A 17,955-nucleotide genomic window follows, 5' to 3' on the forward strand; every position below is an offset into this window, starting at 1 on the left:
TCACTGTTTCACTTTCAAACTTGTGTTACAGCTCGAGGTTCTGAGAAATTGTGAGAATCAGCTTTGTATTGTATGTAATGTATGTAATGTATTTAAAGAACGACACAGAAACACTAAACCTCTCTTAATTATTACTGCTCGTTTCTCCCCACTGATGAAATTCCTTGCTCGTTGTTTTATTATAAGTTTTGTTCACATTAAGCTTTATTTGTACGACCTGAGTTGCTTTTACCGGTTATATCAAACAGTTCATTTCATTGAGGACTCTTTGAAAAGATCAGCGGCAAACTGGGTCAAAGTTTAATCAGGTGAACTTTGAGTGCTGTGCCGAGTGCAAGTGCAAAAAGTGTGAGCCCAACGCGGCAAAAGTCAAACTCCATAAAAAACAACAGCAAAGTCGACAGTCAGAGGTTGGTCAGGGGTTTAGAAACAAAACAAAAGCCCTTACAAATAATAGTATCCCCACAGAGGGCGAAACTTGTCATAAAGTCATAAATTTAAAGCTGGACCACCAATCACAACACAGTCAAGTTGGTCATTAACACAGATACACAAAACATGATGAGAGCAGTGGTAGCTCAGCAGTTAAGGTACTGGACTAGTCACTAGTCATTCAAATGTTGCTGGTTCAAGCCTCATCATAATGCCCTATGATAACTCCAAGATGACAAAAGTGGTTTTGCTGCTTCTCATGTGAATGCACCCTAAGTATTTATATGAGTTGCACACAGTTTGTCTGAGAAGACTTTTTACAGATTTTTTAAATGTGTCTGTGAGCATTTGTGCCCACTTAGTGAAAAAGCACACTGATGTTGGACTTGAAAGTCAGTAAATCCCACACATTACAAGGGTGGCACTGAGAGTCACCTTTGTAATGTCAAACTCCATAAGAAACAACAGCATTGCCGCGCTGGTCAGTGATAGCTCAGTAGTTAAGGTACTAGACTAGTCATCAGAAGGTTGCCGGTTCAAGCCCTGCCACCACCAAGTTTCCACTGTTGGGCCCTTGAGCAAGGCCCTTAACCCTCAGTTGTTCAAAAATCATGTTCAGTCATAACTGTAAGTCGCTTTGGATAAAAGCATCTGCTAAATGCCAAAAATATAAATGAGAGCAGACAGGAGTTTGTTCTTTAGCTCATTTTATCCCAATCAGCTGCTTTTGATAGTCATTAAGTATTTGATAGTCATTAGGCAGCATTGTAGTAGTTGAACCAAATTCCAAGATTTTGGCAGTGCAGTCTACATATTTTTAACAGGGTTAGGCTCAGTACATTGTTAAGGTTTTTCAAAAAGCTTAAAAAGCCAAATGTATGCTAGATTTATTTGCCTCTAGCTGTGAATGGCTGAGTGCATTATCTGCATCACATCTCAATAGAAGCCCTGCTTGGCTAAGATTTTTTTTCTCAGTTTATGTCTCCCAGTGAAAATCGTTCACAGCAATGGCACGGCATACAAAACGTTTTTATCTTATGCACAACTTTCTTCAGCTGAAATACGTATCTATGCAGAATGTGATCATTTCACTGCTGTATACAAATCAAATCACTTTGTCACGTCACAGGAACACAGGTGAGTGAAAATCTTAGGTGCATAGTCCCTCACAATTATAAATACTCATGATTAAGGCCCTACCTAATTCACGGCCATGAAAATCGCATCAGGGGCTTGAAATGGGTCGCTTCCCATGTAATGTGCAATTTGCATATTAAGGTTTGTGTTTAGCGATTTAACATTTTTCATTCGTATAGTGTATGAAATATGAGGTGGTCCTAGCAATCATACGGCATTATACGCCATCATAGTTAAGTTAGTGTAACAGACTTTTCTGTGGTGTAGTGCGCTTACAATGTTTGATGTATGTGTTTACATACTGAGTGCATTTTGTCTCCTTGGAGATATCATAATCAATAAAAAAGTGTTTTTCTATAAACATGTGATCATCCCTCTGTGGTCTGTGCCCAAAAACAAGCCAGTAAAGTATTTATGCTCCTGATAATTCGTCTTTCTTTCTTTATAAACTCAGCAAACTCTAAAGATGCCCGGTTACACTAGAAATCCGTTAGACAAAACCGATTATGTGGACACTGAGGGGGTGTGTCAAAACACGGACAAGTATTTACGTACCCGATAAGGTAGCTGTGCTGTGTATTGTTGCTTCTATTGATTTTATCATTTAATTTATGAGAGTTATTTAATGACTGCAGTAAAACATGTGGCTCTTTCCTTTAAAAATCTGTGAAATCTGTGATTTTTAAAAAACGAGGTCTGTGAAATTAAGCACATTGTCCTGTGAATTTATTAGGGCCCTAGTTATAAAATACAAAATCTACACATTAACGTACATACAGTAGCGCCATCTGTTTAATATAGGATATACAGATTCATGTTTAAAGGCTATAAATGTACAGATGTACAAAGATTACTGTGTAAAAGCTGTACTTTGAGTCTGTGATTATATACCAAGTGAGTCAAAATTATGTAAACACTAATGGATGTATTCCCTGCCGCAAAATGTGTGTCCAGGCTTTAAATGGTACTGTGTGTGTTGTGCTGGTATAAGTGGATAAGACACAGCAATGCTGATGGAGATTTTAAACACCTCACTGTCACTGCTGGACTGAGAATAGTCCACCAATCAAAAATATATCAGCCAACAGCGTCCTGTGACCACTGATGAAGGTCTAGAAGATGACCAACCTAAACAGCGTCAATAGATGAGTGATCGTCTCTGACTTTACATCTACAAGGTGAACCAACTAGGTAGGAGTGTCTAATAGAGTGGACAGTGAGCGGACATGGTGTTTAAAAACTCCAGCAGCGCTGCTGTGTTTGATTCACTCATAACAGCACAACACACACTAACACACCACCACCATGTACATGCAGGTGTGGTGGATTTAGTTTAAGTAAAGTGGTAAAGTGCAGAATGGGTTGTATGGGGTGTGTATAGTCTATGGAAATCACTGTATTGATTCATAATACACAGCTAATATTCATGCTAACTGCACAACCACGCATGTTTAGTGTGAAAACATCACAGTGATTGACTATGGTTTAGTAAGGACTAATTGAAAATATACATTTCTATAATAATAAGTTTAAATTATCTGAGAGGACTGAGATCACACTCCACACAAACGTCCTCGTGTTACGATCGCTGCCTGACGAATGCGGCTACTCCGAATCTCATCACGCCTCATCACGCCAGATTCCTCTCCGGCCAATGAAACTCTAATGGAATGATTCAGTGCAACTGAAAATGCAAATTAAATACAGCTGAAACAATTTCAAGTGGCGAGAAAATGTAGAAGTCCAGTGAATTTCATTATGGAGGAGCTTCAATTTCACTTTATCATTCTGACCAGATCTGCTTTATTAAATCTATTACACTACACCAACTTTTGCTTCCAACCTGTTCCACCTTTTGCTGTACGGACAACGACTCGAGATGTGCTGCTGTTATTCAGTTAGGGAGAAAAAAGCTCTGCTGGTGCCTGATAAAGCCTGTTGGAACACATTTTCTTTTTCTGGTGCTACCCCAACATAGTTATGTTATCATTATCTACACCTGAATGTAGGTCTAATATATGGCCAAAATTATGCAGACAGTTGACCATTTAAAAAATAAAACATTGTATTGTGTATAGTTTATGTATTCATTTATGTACGTCTACCCATTATCTGCAACATAGTGGAGACCAAAAGTCTGACACCGCTGGTGAAGATGCCTCCATTTGGCATGTTGTTCGGTGCAAATCATCATATAACGAGTATAATTTGAGTTGAATCCTTGAAAATCTCACATGAATTTAGGCTTAATTAGTATTTAGTGTGTTTGTATTAAACAATGTCAGCATGTATTAACTTGTATTAAAATGAGAATCTGTTCAGTATATTAAAGATCAGTTGTAGCCTTAAGGTTAAGGTACTGGACTAGTAATTAAAAGGTCGCTGATTCAAACCCTACCACTGCCAGGTTGTCAATGTTGGGCCCTTGAGCAAGGCCCTTAACCCTCAATTGCTTAGGTAATATACTGTCACAATACTGTAAGTCACTTTGGATAAAAGCGTCTGCTCTCTGTATTTCCTCGGCTGCTCCCGTTAGGGGCCACCGGCGGTTCGTGATCCGCATTATTGATTTGGCACAGTTTTTACGCCGGATGCCCTTCCTGACACGACCCTCCCTATTTATTCGGGCTTGGGACTAGCACTACAATGCGCTGGTTTATGCATCCTAGCGGCTAGGTACCTATAGGACAATTCAGTGCCTCCAATTAGCCTGGCTGCATGTTTTTGGACTGTGGGAGGAAACCGGAGCACCCAGAGGAAACCCACGCAGACACGGGGAGAACATGCAAACTCTGCACAGAAAGGACCCGGACCGACGCAACTGGGGATCGAACCCAGCACCTTCTTGCTGTGAGGCGACAGTGCTACCCAATTACCCACCATGCCGCCCATGGATAAAAGCATCTGCTAAATGCTGAAAATGTAAATGTAAATCAATTTGCGTGTTGACTGAGCTTGTACTTCAAAAATGTATGCACGTTTATGACAGAATCCACTTTTCACTCAAATCGTTTTGCTGATTATGTGATTTATGAACAAAAAAAGTATTACATTCAAGAAGGATGCACAACAGAAGCATTTTCACTAGTGGGCTCAGACTTTTGGCCCTCATTATAATTATGAGTGCAGTATACTGTTTAAACCCCTAAAATAAATGCAGTTTCTGACCATGATTACTGGTATTTAGCTCTAAATAAAATGTCGTCCAATCAAAAAAAAAATCAAAGCCACATACCTCTTTTAGGCAGCCCATGAAGTTGTTGCTGACGGGCGACCCGGGTAAGTCGGCAGTGCTCGGGCTTCCTCCGACGTAGAAGAAATCATCGGAGCCCAGCATGGTGTAGTCCTCCTGTGTGTATCCTGTGGTGGTAAGGATGCCGTCCACTGAAATGGTGACCTGTCAGGGTGGGTATGGGAGAAAGGAAGGGGAGAGAGTTCCACTGATGACCTGTGACGCTATTGATATGTGTAGGAGCAGCTTTCTGGTATAACCCTGGGAGTCTGGCGTTAATAAACTAGCAGCATTTGGCGCTTTTTTGGGTCTGTTGTCTCAGTTCAGAGGGGCAGGTAAAGAAAATATCACAGCAGAATATTTTCTTTATCTTCGATGGTGTAAGAAATGAGTTGACTAGTTTGACATCTGGTTTAGTTAGTAGAATGTCACAACTGAGTGTTGCTATGGACTGTGGTGGTGTACTTTATTGTGTTTCTTTTTAATGAGGAATTAGTTAGTACGGACATTGAAAAGCATGCTTCTGAATGTGCCACGTGGGAAACTGCAGCTACTGATGAGCACACAGTTGAGTTAGCTGTGGAACGAATGAAACCTGATTAATAAATGAAGAGGACAGACACTAATTTGCATCTGAACTGACATGCAGTCATGCACAAGAGATGCAGTCACGCACAAACACGGAAGCCATGAAACTCATCATGTCATGACGATGATGATGGTAATAACACAGCACAAACACACACATGCACAGGAGGTGATGATTAGGGCCGGACCAATATATTGATTGACCAGAAATATCTACTTATATGCAGGTTCAAACCGATAAAGCTTTACAGAACATCTTATAATGTTATTCAATAAAACTAGCAACAATTTGCTAACTTTTAAATACAGTAAGTAGATATGAAGAAAGTGGCTAGTGTATCTGACCCGGTTTATTTATTAGTATGTAGTCTAACTTTCTCACACACTAATCTAGATTTTCATGCTGACAGACACAAGCAATCTGAACTGGTTCAAATTTCAGCTCTGCTACCGGTCGGCTGGGCGCCCTCTAGCAGGCATAATTGACTCCAGCAGACAAAATTGGCCTCCAGTCTGCTGGGTGGGAAGACCAGTCTAAGGGGTGAGGCTATAAACGCTGTGTAAGGACCTTGGTCGCCCAGGGCGCCTGTTCAGACAGCGGAGGTGTGCAGAGATAGGGGCGTGGTTCTCACACGTGAAGCCGACCTCACACGCAAATCCACCAAAGCATGGGAGAATGAGAAGGTATTGGTGGAGGTCGGAGGGAGTGTGTGTCAGGCAAATATACACCCTCCTTGGACGCTGTTGGGGTCCCCAGGAGCGAATTGGCTACTCTAAATTGGGAGGAAAGGGGATAAGATGCCTTCTTACTAGTAGAGCCATGAATGATCGATTCGAATTGTACATTATTGCATCGCAATTCTGTATATGATGCATTATTATTATTATTATTATTAATGCATGAATGTATTTCCTTCATAGGCATATCCAAAAAAAAAACTATTTGTATTTCCCCCTCTATTGCCGCTGACCACCACTCCTGACCGAGGAGGGCCAAGACTAATACACCCCTCCCCATCCTCAGAAACGTGTGCAGTAGTTGACTGCTCAAATGGAGATCCATATAGTGTATATATCTCTGTGCAGACGCCAACAAGCAGCCAGCAGAGGTCGTATGTGCAATAGTGATGAGAAAACCTTATGACGTCCCTTCCTCAGACAAGCCGATCATTGTCCATGAGATTCGAACTCACAAGCTCAAGGAGTTAGCACTGGTGGGCTAGCAAGCTTTACCGCTGCGCCACCCGAGCGCCTCATGATGCCTTATTTTTAACATTTGGACCATTGTTTCTTTAATCTAAACCAGTAATTTAGTTTGGCTAGTTTCTAACACACTCATGCTGGCCTGCGCTCTACATTTTATTACCAAATTACTTATACTTGTAGTAACAGATACTGTATATTTTATTAAAATAATAATAATAATGTTTAATTAGTAGCCCAGTCTTTATTTATGCATATTAATGAACTGTGTAATACTGAATCATTTAAAAAGAGAATCAGAATGCATTTAAGGAAAAGTTTTCCTCTCACATCTAGTTCTCTGTGTGTTACTGGTTGGTGAGAAATATGTCTATCGGTTAGGCCCTAGTTATAATGCAGGGCAAGTTAATATGATGTTGTTAGTGGTAGAGGAGAGGAAATGCACATGAATGTAGATGGATTGGCATGTCATGCACACTCATGTACTGGAAACAACTGTCAGAGCTCCCGTACTCAACAGCAGTATGAACTACCATTTCATTTATTCTGTTTCTTTCATGGAAAGCTTCTGCCAGTTCTGTCGACAGTAATCAGCAAATAAAGAAATGTACTTTTTTATTTTTCTTAAACAACTACAGCTTAAAAACTCGAGATCTCTTAAACAAAGAAGAGAAAAGAAAGTTTAGAGAGAGAAAACACCAGAAAAAGAGGCAGCAGTGAGGAGAAATGGAAGTAGAAAGGATAAAGTGATAAACACCTAGAATGCCGAATCCCATTTCCTTTTTTTGGCAGGTAGTAGTCGATTATGACGTTTTGGAAAGAACCCCATAGAAAAAAGGAAGAGGGCCAGGAGAGCACACGGCAAACCAAATAAAAAGGACAATAGGAATGATATCTACCAGACAATGTAGTGTGTTTACCATAGCGTGTCCAATGCCTGAATGCTTTGCGGAAAGGGAGGGGGGAAGAAAGGAAATTAAACAGTGAACAAAAGAGTCGTCACTTAAAATGAAATAAATTAAATAAACAAACCCGTGATGAATAGTTAGGGAGCTGCATTAGTCAGAATGGTTAGTAAAAACAATGACTCTGTCCATGAGAGGTTAGTTCTGATCCAACATGATGTGTTAGTCATCGAGAGGAATGAAACAGAGAAAAAGAAAGAGATAAAGACAGAGATTCAACTGCGTCACCTAAAATAGTGTCCTACTCCTGAATTATTGCCCAGGTAGACGAGTTTGTGCACTGCATTAAAGGTTTGTCACAATAAAAAATATATAACTATGATACCAATGTGTTATAATGACTAATAAAGATAAATACTGAATTAATGGTTTATTTTGCTTAGATATTAATCACCTTCAGTTTATGCAAATTAAATGAATATTAAGTTCTGGTAGAATTGAACAAACATCAAGGTTCTGTTTTGTACAGTTGAAGTCATGTGATGGTTGTCTTGGGATTTTATTGATTTCTGTTAATGCTTCTATGACTGAAAAAACAAGTTTTGTCCTAAAGCCAAAGTTTTACTGTGAAAGTTCTAAAAAAACAATCTTAGATAATTAGAAAAGCTTAGATAACTCATCTGATATTGTAATTAAATTGTATCACATGGCTTATGATTTGTTTGTTTATTAGGATTTTATTGTCATGTTTTACACTTTGGTTACATTTATGACAGGAACGATAGTTACTCATTACACAAGATTCATCAGGTCACAAGGTTATATCGAACACAGTCATGGACAATTTAGTGTCTCCAATTCACCTCACTTGCATGTCTTTGGACTGTGTGAGGAAACCCACGTGGACACAGTGAGAACATGCAAACTCCACACAGAAAGGACCCGGACCGCCCAACCTGGGGATCAAACCCAGGACCTTCTTGCTGTGAGGCGACAGTGCTACCCACTTAGCCACCGTGCCAACCACATGGCTTGTGATAACAGCCGGTTGTCAATATACTGTAGCAACCCGCTGCTGTGGACGAGAAGGGGGCGGAGCTTTACCCAGAAGGACTTGCGGCTGTGGTATCAAGATCTACCGTGACCGTGTTGCTCAGCGCTGGAAATGGGCTGGCTACGCGAGAAATGCATCATCAGCTGTGTGGCTGTGTGAATGTGGTATGAATGTCTGTGTGTGAATGGGTGTTTGTCCACATGTTCACAAAAAGAGCAATTTCCTATCCCATCCTCGACGCTACAATACTGTATAAAGCAAATTTAAAAGCACCAATTCAGAAGTGCTATTTTTTCCAAGGTTGGAAAGGAAACCCAAAGTTTTCATTTATGTTGAGAGAAAATACGCCCTGATGGTTAAATACAATCCAAATCCATCAAAAAAGGGTCAGACATGAAACACTGAAACATGAGTGACACTGTTCAGTCATGTGAGCTTTTCACTGCAATGGACTACCAGTAACTGAAGTGAGGAATTCTTTATTCCAACACAGTGTTTAAGGTTAATAGTGATGTAAAACAATATTATTTATTGTAATATTATTTATTTATTTCTATTTGTAATGACTAATGTGGCCGAGCAGTCACAAAAGCATTTCACTGCCAGTTTGATTTGATTTATTTCTCCCCTTACTAATAAGAAATTGAGAGGCCAGTTAAACTACATTGTACAGTAGTAACATTTTACACTACCAAGCTAATAATCCTAGTTGGATAATTTAAATATTGTTGACACAGGGCTAGTGATAGCTCAGTGGTTAAGGTACTGGACTAGTAAACAGAAGGTTACCGGTTCAAGCCCCACCACCACCAAGTTGCCACTGTTGGGTCCTTGAGCAAGGCCCTTAACCCTCAATTGCTCATCGTGTTCCGCTAATTGTGTGTAAGTCGCTTTGGATAAAAGCGTCTGCTAAATGCTGAAAATGTAAATTACACTGTTTGTTGTTGATTTTTTTTCCCAATAGTTATTATTTTTACTGATCATTGTTATGCTGTGTTGTTCAAGTTATACTTGTAATATTATTTTTTTCTTTTTTCATAATTCTGAATTACGAATGGTGCTCAGATCAGCACTTTTTGTTCTTTTGTGCACTTATCTGAATTTGTGCTAAAACAACTTTATAACTCACATTTTTCTTTTTTCTGAACGCTGTAAGAATTCTTGAAAAAGGGGTTCCAATTATTTAGTACTGAAAATTAAAATCCTAAGACTGACGTCCCTTTCAAGTGTTGGTAAACTTTTAATTTCATTGTAATGTATAAAGCTCATTTAAAAGCAAGTTAAAAACAGTTTTGTTTTTAATCCACTTATAATGCACGGCTTTAGACATAAAGTATCATCAACAATGTTAATTTATTCAACTTTAGGATTGCAATTATATTGAGCTTTCTGTACTTAAATTAATTACTAACTAATGTTAAATTATTAAATACTAACATAGTATTAAAATAAATACCAGAGGACATGTCATACCCAGCATTCCTCACTCAAAATGCATCTACATCATGTGAACATTTTGTATTTTAAACACAGACTAATGGTAAAAAGTTTATAAGTTACTTTGAGTAAGTCAGGGTTAAGTTTTAGCTGGAGGTTTGTTAATACACCGGACATACAATGGCTCTTATTCATCAAAGTTGTGTAAGAATAAAAATGAAAGTAAATACATACAGTAAATGATAAATAAAGTGCACAAAAGAAAAAAAAAAGTGCTGATCTGAGCACCATTTGTAATTCAAAATTATGAAAAGAGAAAATAAATGACATTAAAATTATAACTTGAACAACATGACTTTAATAATGAGTAAAATAATAAAGATGAAAGCAACAACAAACATCAACAATATTTAAATTACCCATCATTTTAGTACAATAAATAAGGTGCTTGGAACATTTTGCTCATTTTGCTAAAAGCTTTTTTCAAATTCAATTAACAAACACTCCAAGCAGACATGAGTTTCATCCACTAGATACTTAAAATAAAAAAAATAAAAAAATAAAAAAATAAATAAATCATACACAACTTTAGAATGAATAAGATCCAGTATGAATAAATACAAACTTTCTTTAGACGTGCATTAATCTTATTAAATGGTGCTTGGCGGCGCCCGTTCCTCCACACACTCCCTTATGCAAAAGTATTTCCCTTTTTCTGAAGAGCGAAACCACCCTAAACATTTACATATTTTAGAATGCAGTGCACTTGGCGATTTAACGGTCGGACAGAAATTGGCTGTGGGTAAATGAAGTGGTTGAGCTTGGTTGAAGCGACTCCCTGCCACCCTGATAAGAGGCGCTATTCACCAGAGTGAGGAGAAAATATCTCCAAAACGGGGGAGAGGAAGCCTCCTGAAGCCATCATGTCTCTGATGGTGTATGACGGAGGTTAATGCTTCAAATAGCTTTCAGTCACATCAGGTAAAAAAGTATGAAGCTTGGGGAAAAAAAAAGAAGTTTCTCTGCAAACTTGAACAGCAGAAGTAAGTGAAGAAGAAAATGTCAGGGCTGAAAGAGAGGTTAGATTAAAGCGCTGTAGAGAAATAAGTAACACTTTACTCAGACTCCGCATTAGACGACTGACATTATAATGTCCTAAACACGTCATGGCAGGAATCATATTTCTATAAACTTACAGTAAATTAGAATGTCATGTTATGATGACCATATACATCGACTAGGCATAACATTATGACCACTGACAGGTGAAGTAAATAACACCGATTATCTCTTCATCACGGCACCTGTTAGTGGGTGGGATATATTAGGCAGCAAGTGAACATTTTATCCTCAAAGTTGATGTTAGAAGCAGGAAAAATTGGCAAGCGTGAGGATTTGAGCGAGTTTAACGAGGGCCAAATTGATGGCTAGACGACTGAGTCAGAGCATCTCCAAAACTGCAAAAACACTCTTGTGGGGTGTTCCCAGTCTGCAGTGGTCCAAGAAAAGAACAATGGTAAACCGGCGACAGGGTCATGGGCGGCCAAGGCTCATTGATGCACATGGGGAGCAAAGGCTGGCCCGTGTGGTCAGATCCAACAGACGAGCTACTGTAGCTCAAACTGCTGTAGAAGTTAATGCTGGTTCTGATAGAAAGGTGTCAGAATACACAGTGCATCACAGTTTCAGGGCTGTTTTGGCAGCAAAAGGAGGACGAACACAATATTAGGAAGGTGGTCATAATGTTATGCCTAATCGGTATATATATATATAATTTTTTTTTTTTTTTTTTTTTTTTTTAAAGAGGACACTTGGGGGGTAGGGGTTTAAATATTTTACAAATGCATTAATAACCATGCAACTATGTGTACTTTGCTACCAGCTACCAGGCATTTATGGTCAGATAATTTTATTGCTTTTAATTCAGTGTTTAGCCCTAAACCAGGGGTGTCAAACTCATTTTCACCAAGGGCCACATCTGCAGTATGGTGGCCCTCAAAGGGCCGACTGTAACGTATCCTGCTGTGATTGCAGTCTGCCTTTTAAGTCTTGGACAATTTGTTGTTTTTCTTGAAGGCTAAATTCTGTGTTTGGTGTCAAAATGCTAAATTTACACTGTACGTATATTTATAATGTGTATCTACATTCATATTGTACTCCTTTAACACAGTCACGGCCTCATAACACAAGAGACGTGTGACGGTTTTTCTTCTTGAAGCACAAACTTGTTTTCACTTTCCCATCTTTCATTAAATTTATTCCTTCTGCTTCAATTTTCTCTTCTTGTACATTTTGGGATTATTTGTAAATATTTCTCAACATCACTTGTTGGAAAACCGCCTCAGTTAAACGCTGATGTGGAAACACTGCCATCTAGTGGTGGGATGCGGTCACTTTGTGTGTCACAAAATTGGCATGCATTGTGGGAGATGCAGTTTATGTAAGATTTTACAATGTATTTTAAGACAATCATATGTCTTTTAAGCTCTCGCGGGCCACATAAAACGTGGCGAGCCAGATTTGGCCCGCAGGCCTTGAGTTTGACAATTGGAAAAATGAATTTTCAGAATTTTAGCTTTCATATTTGTTTAAAAATATATATACACACATATTTTCATTTCTTCCATAACTCATCAGCCATCATAAGAATAATAACATGACATTCAATCACTATTACTGTATGTAACCTGCCATGACATCTTACCACACAGAGCTTAAGCAAAGTGTTACTGATAAAAATTAGCAAATTTCATCTGTGTACATTCATCACCAGACACGTTCGAACCCTCAGCTGTGTGCAGTTAGCATTACCTGTCTAAGATTGCGTGTGACTTTGACATCATGCCAGGCGTTATCGTTGAATTTGCCGTTGACCGGCTCCACGATGGCCTCGAACGCCCCAGAGCCGAGGTTGATGACCAGGGAGACGGCTCCATCCTTCAGCGCCAGGTTGACGTAGTCGGCGGACTTTCCCGTGTGCAGGATGAGCCCGTTGCGCTGCCAGGTCTTGAAGGAAAGCGTGATTTCATCGCTGCTGCTTTGGATGGGGTTCTGAGACAAGTCGTAGCAGAAGTACTCTGAGCCTCGGAACGTGGCCACGTTCTCCTCCCGGGCTGCAATAAGACATAAGGTGAAAGAGATACGGTTAGATATTTTATTAATGCATCGTATGTCAACTGCACAGTTACAGACAGGAAAGCCCTCAAAAGGGTCATACACACTGCCCAAAAGATTACTGGCAGTCCCTGCCCACACCGGAGGAAATCTTCAGAACTTGCTGTCTAAACCGAGCCAGAGGGATTCTAAAAGATGCAACTCATCTTGGACACAATGTCTTTTCTCTTTTTCCGTCTGGAAGACGTTATGAAGTCTTATGGACACACCTCCAGCCATTGTTGCTTTAAATAAATAATGCTCTCCTACCCCTCCCCCATCAATATCATTGTAAACTGAAGTGCAATAACTTTACAAGTCGTGCATTAATACTGTTATTTGTATAACAGTATTTTGTGCAATACTGCTACACTTCTTTATTTACCTTTTTACTTATATTTACATATGTACTGATCAGCCATATCGTTAAAACCACCTCCTTGTTTCTACACTCACTGTCTATTTTATCAGCTCCACTTACCATATAGAAGCACTTTGTAGTTCTACAATTACTGACTGTAGTCCATCAATTTCTCTACATACTTTTTTAGCCTACTTTCACCCTGTTCTTTAATAGTCAGGGCCCCCCACAGGACCACCACAGAGCAGGTATTATTTAGGTGGTGGATCATTCTCAGCACTGCAGTGACACTGACATGGTGGTGGTGTGTTAGTGTGTGTTGTGCTGGTATGAGTGGATCAGACACAGCAGCACTGCTAAAGTTTTTGAACACCTCACTGTCACTGCTGGACTAAGAATAGTCCACCAACCAAAAATATATCCAGCCAACAGCGCCCTGTGGGCAGCGTCCTGTGACCACTGATGAAGGTCTAGAAGATGACCAACTCAAACAGCAGCAATAGATGAGTGATCGTCTCTGACTTTACATCTACAAGGTGAATCAACTAGGTAGGAGCGTCTAATAGAGTGGACAGTGAGTGGACACGGTATTTTAAAACTCCAGCAGCGCTGCTGTGTCTGATCCACTCATACCAGCACAACACACACTAACACACCACCACCATGTCAGTGTCACTGCAGTGCCGAGAATGATCCACCACCTAAATATTACCTGCTCTGTGGTGGTCCTGTGGGGGTCCAGACTATTGAAGAACAGGGTGAAAGCAGGCTTAAAAGGTATGTAGAGAAACAGATGGACTACAGTCAGTAATTGTAGAACTAGAAAGTGTTTCTATATGGTAAGTGATAAAATGGACAGTGAGTGTAGAAACAAGGAGGTGGTTTTCGTTGTATTTTTATATACAATAACAATAAAGGCAAAATGGCAATCCAATATCAAATATTAAACAGATTAAATATGGATCTTGATTAATACTGATCAAAACATAAGACAGATGATCCACATGAACCAGTCAACAGTCAAGTTACTGAGAATGTTAATATCAGATTTTTTTATTATTATTATTTTAATAGCTCTGGTATTGGTATTAAATTAAAAGAGGTAAAAACAGGATCTGGAAATTCAATGACACAATCCCAGGATGGTTAGAAAAAAAATCTAAACACATACAGAATGAATGAGTCTGAAATCTTATCAGAATGATCTGCTTTAGTTAGAGTTCTGTCCTTAAAGCTAGAAAATGCTCTTTAGATGATATTTATTAGACATGAAGGTTAAAAGTAAGAGGCAGAAATGCTATAAAACATGAGTTCTGCAAACTAAATCTAACCTTGCTGAATTAAACCAGATTTTTTCTTACTTTCAAGCAGGGTTCTATAGCAAAATGGGAAAAGTCGCTCTCTAAATTAAAAGTTCTTCAAATTTGCTGTGACCAGTAAAAGACTAGATGGAAAGAGCTTAAACTTTGTCATTGTTAAAAGAACCACAAACACACAGAACCACAAAAAAAAAAAAAAAAAATGGTTTGTCATTAATAAGAAGTAACTGTCCACATTTCAGACCAGTGCCAGTACTTCCTTTATTCAAATTCCGGCTGTATAACGTTACTTAGACTAGCATTACAGCAATGGGTCTTATTAGTATTAATATTAGACTGAATCACCCAGAACCTGATATGTTTAGTGCAAAAAAGAGCACTGACAGCTTGTGAAAAGTGCTGTTACGCAATAAAAAGTCACCGTTCACCCAAACATAAAATGTAGAAGTGCTGGTACTTCATACTGGTGGGAAAGTCCCACTTTGAGCACTGCTCCAGATCATGCCAAAAATTAAATAACATAATAAAATAGAATATTTTAATTAATAAATTACCCACAATTCCCTTTTTATGTTTGGAAAGAAATTTGTTTCACTTATTTAGTCACAGAAAAGAAGTAGACTTGCAGTCATGCACGTCCCGATAAGTGTGTGTGCAGTACTGGCATTTCTCACTATGTTGATATTAAGATGATGTACATTTGAAATTTGATTTTCAGTGTTTGTTTGTTTGTTTATTAGGATTTTAACGTCATGTTTTACACATGCAAACTCCACACAGGAGTACCCGGGCCACACCACCTGGGGATCGAACGCAGAACCTTCTTGCTGTGAGGCAACAGTGCTACTCACTTAGCCACCGTGCCGGACCTTCAGTGTGCTCTGTTGTTTATAATTTACTGCTACATTTCCATTTCTGATGGGTTGGTCTTATTTCCACTGGCGCTACACCATTCTAATGTAATATACTGTCCATGCACTACATAATCAAAAAATCCACAGTAAAAAACACTATATTCATTACAAAGTTTAATAAAACAACACAAATCATATAAAACAATCAGATCATTTGACAAAGACCCAGAATTAATAACTGCATTGATTAAACCAGACTGCTGCTAGTCTCATGTAATGAAACCATTGATATATTTCCTTCTTAACATACACTTAACATACTAAATGTGACTTGCACTTGTGCCCAAATACTACGTAGGCTACTGAGAAGTAGGGGCCTTGCTCAAGGGCCCAACAGTGGCAACTTGGCAAGTTTAACCTCCAGAACCTTATCTGATCAGTACATGCATAAATGAAACATTTTGCCACGTCGTCTGGCATTGATGCTGATCAGTGACTGCTGGGCTTTGGCGCTGATTTGCTCATCAAGGTGTCCAGCTGTGCTAGAGGTTGAACGGAAATGCAGAAGTAGCTAAAGTAAATTAAAATTGTTCAGGGATCTGACGTGACATGTGAGTTAGAACCACTACAGATTATAAAATGCTAAGCTAACTGAGCAATCTGTTTAAAACTTTTACTTAAAGAATAATGACAAAACAAAAGTGTAAATAAAACGTTATTCCTCTTGAAGATTCAGTGAGAGGTTTGTTTTCATTGCTTATTAGACTTTCAGTGAATAAATATACCCTAAACTATTAGCTTTTTTGCTAACACTGGGATTAAAGAAAATAAATAAAACTGTATTTTAGTGTATATGTATTATATAAAATGTTTTATAGATGGATGGGTTGGAAGGGTGGGTTGGTGGATAGATGGATGGATGGATTAATAAATAGATAGATGGATGGATGGATTAATAAATAGATAGATGGATGGATGGATTAATAAATAGATAGATGGATGGATGAATGGATGGATAAAGGAAGGGAGGGAGGGAAGGATGGATGGATGGATGAATAAATAGATAGATGGATGGATAAAGGGAGGGAGGGATAGATGGATGGATGGATGGATGGATGGATGGATTAATAAATAGATAATAGATGGATGGATAAAGGGAGGGAGGGATAGATGGATGAATGGATTAATAAATAGATAATAGATAGATGGATGGATAAAGTGAGGGAGGGATAGATGGATGAATGGATTAATAAATAGATAATAGATAGATGGATGGATAAAGTGAGGGAGAGATAGATGGATGAATGGATTAATAAATAGATAATAGATAGATGGATGGATAAAGGGAGGGAGGGATAGATAGATGGATGGAAAAAGGGAGGGAGAGATAGATGGATGAATGGATTAATAAATAGATAATAGATGGATGGATGGATAAAGTGAGGGAGGGATAGATGGATGAATGGATTAATAAATAGATAATAGATGGATGGATGGATAAAGGGAGGGAGAGATAGATGGATGAATGGATTAATAAATAGATAATAGATAGATGGATGGATAAAGGGAGGGAGGGATAGAGGGAGGGAGGGATAGATGGAGGGAGGGATAGAGGGAGGGAGGGATAGATGGAGGGAGGGATAGATGGAGGGAGGGAGGGAGGGATAAATAGATGGATGGATAGATGGATAGATGGATAAATGGATGGATGGATGGATGGATGGATGGATGGATAGAGGGAGGGATGAATAAATAGATAGATGGATGGATGGATGGATGGATGAATGGATAAAGGGAGGGAGGGAGGGAGGGAGGAAGGGAGGGATAGATAGATGGATGGATGGATGGATGATCCAACTGCTGCAATCTATGGTAAATATAATGTGGGTCATCAGAATTTTTTTAAATGTTAGAAATAAAATAAAGTCTTCTTTAAATTAATTCTATACTCTGTATTCTCTCCTATAATGGGGACATTAAGCAGTATAGAACAGTTAATTCTCCAACAAATTCCACATTCCTGGCTGAATTTCTCCAAAAACACCAGAAATGATGAGCAGTAAATATTCTAATGCTAGTGCTTAATAAAAGCCGAGACAGAGGAAGCGGAGAGAAAAATCGTTCAGTAAAGTGGGGATCGTCTTTTACTTGATCCACATGAAAATCTCACTCCATCCTGAGTCCATTAATTTCTGGCTGGCCTACATGACAATTCAGAGAGTGTGTTCTGAGCCAGTGAAGATTATGGGATTAGACCAAAGTGAGTCACACAGCTCCCAG

At 38.9% G+C, this 17,955-nt stretch overlaps 1 protein-coding gene across 4 annotated transcripts in view; it reads right to left on the reverse strand.

The window, feature by feature from the left end:
* Positions 1-13,096, reverse strand: part of nrxn3a (neurexin 3a) — a 383,783-nt gene extending 370,687 nt beyond the window's left edge. For 3 of the 4 annotated variants that reach the window (XM_063007913.1, XM_063007914.1, XM_063007912.1), the window contains exons 1-2: positions 12,800-13,096; positions 4,805-4,966 (exon numbers count right to left, since the gene is read on the reverse strand). In XM_063007913.1, the coding sequence (XP_062863983.1) occupies positions 4,805-4,906 (102 nt within the window). In that variant the 5' untranslated portion in view covers positions 4,907-4,966; positions 12,800-13,096. The remainder of the gene's footprint in view (positions 1-4,804; positions 4,967-12,799) is intronic. The other variant, XM_063007915.1, reaches the window with a different exon arrangement.
* Between the last annotated feature and the right edge of the window lie 4,859 nt (positions 13,097-17,955).

Source organism: Trichomycterus rosablanca, chromosome 13 (assembly GCF_030014385.1).
Source record: "Trichomycterus rosablanca isolate fTriRos1 chromosome 13, fTriRos1.hap1, whole genome shotgun sequence".
Lineage (NCBI taxonomy): Eukaryota > Metazoa > Chordata > Actinopteri > Siluriformes > Trichomycteridae > Trichomycterus > Trichomycterus rosablanca.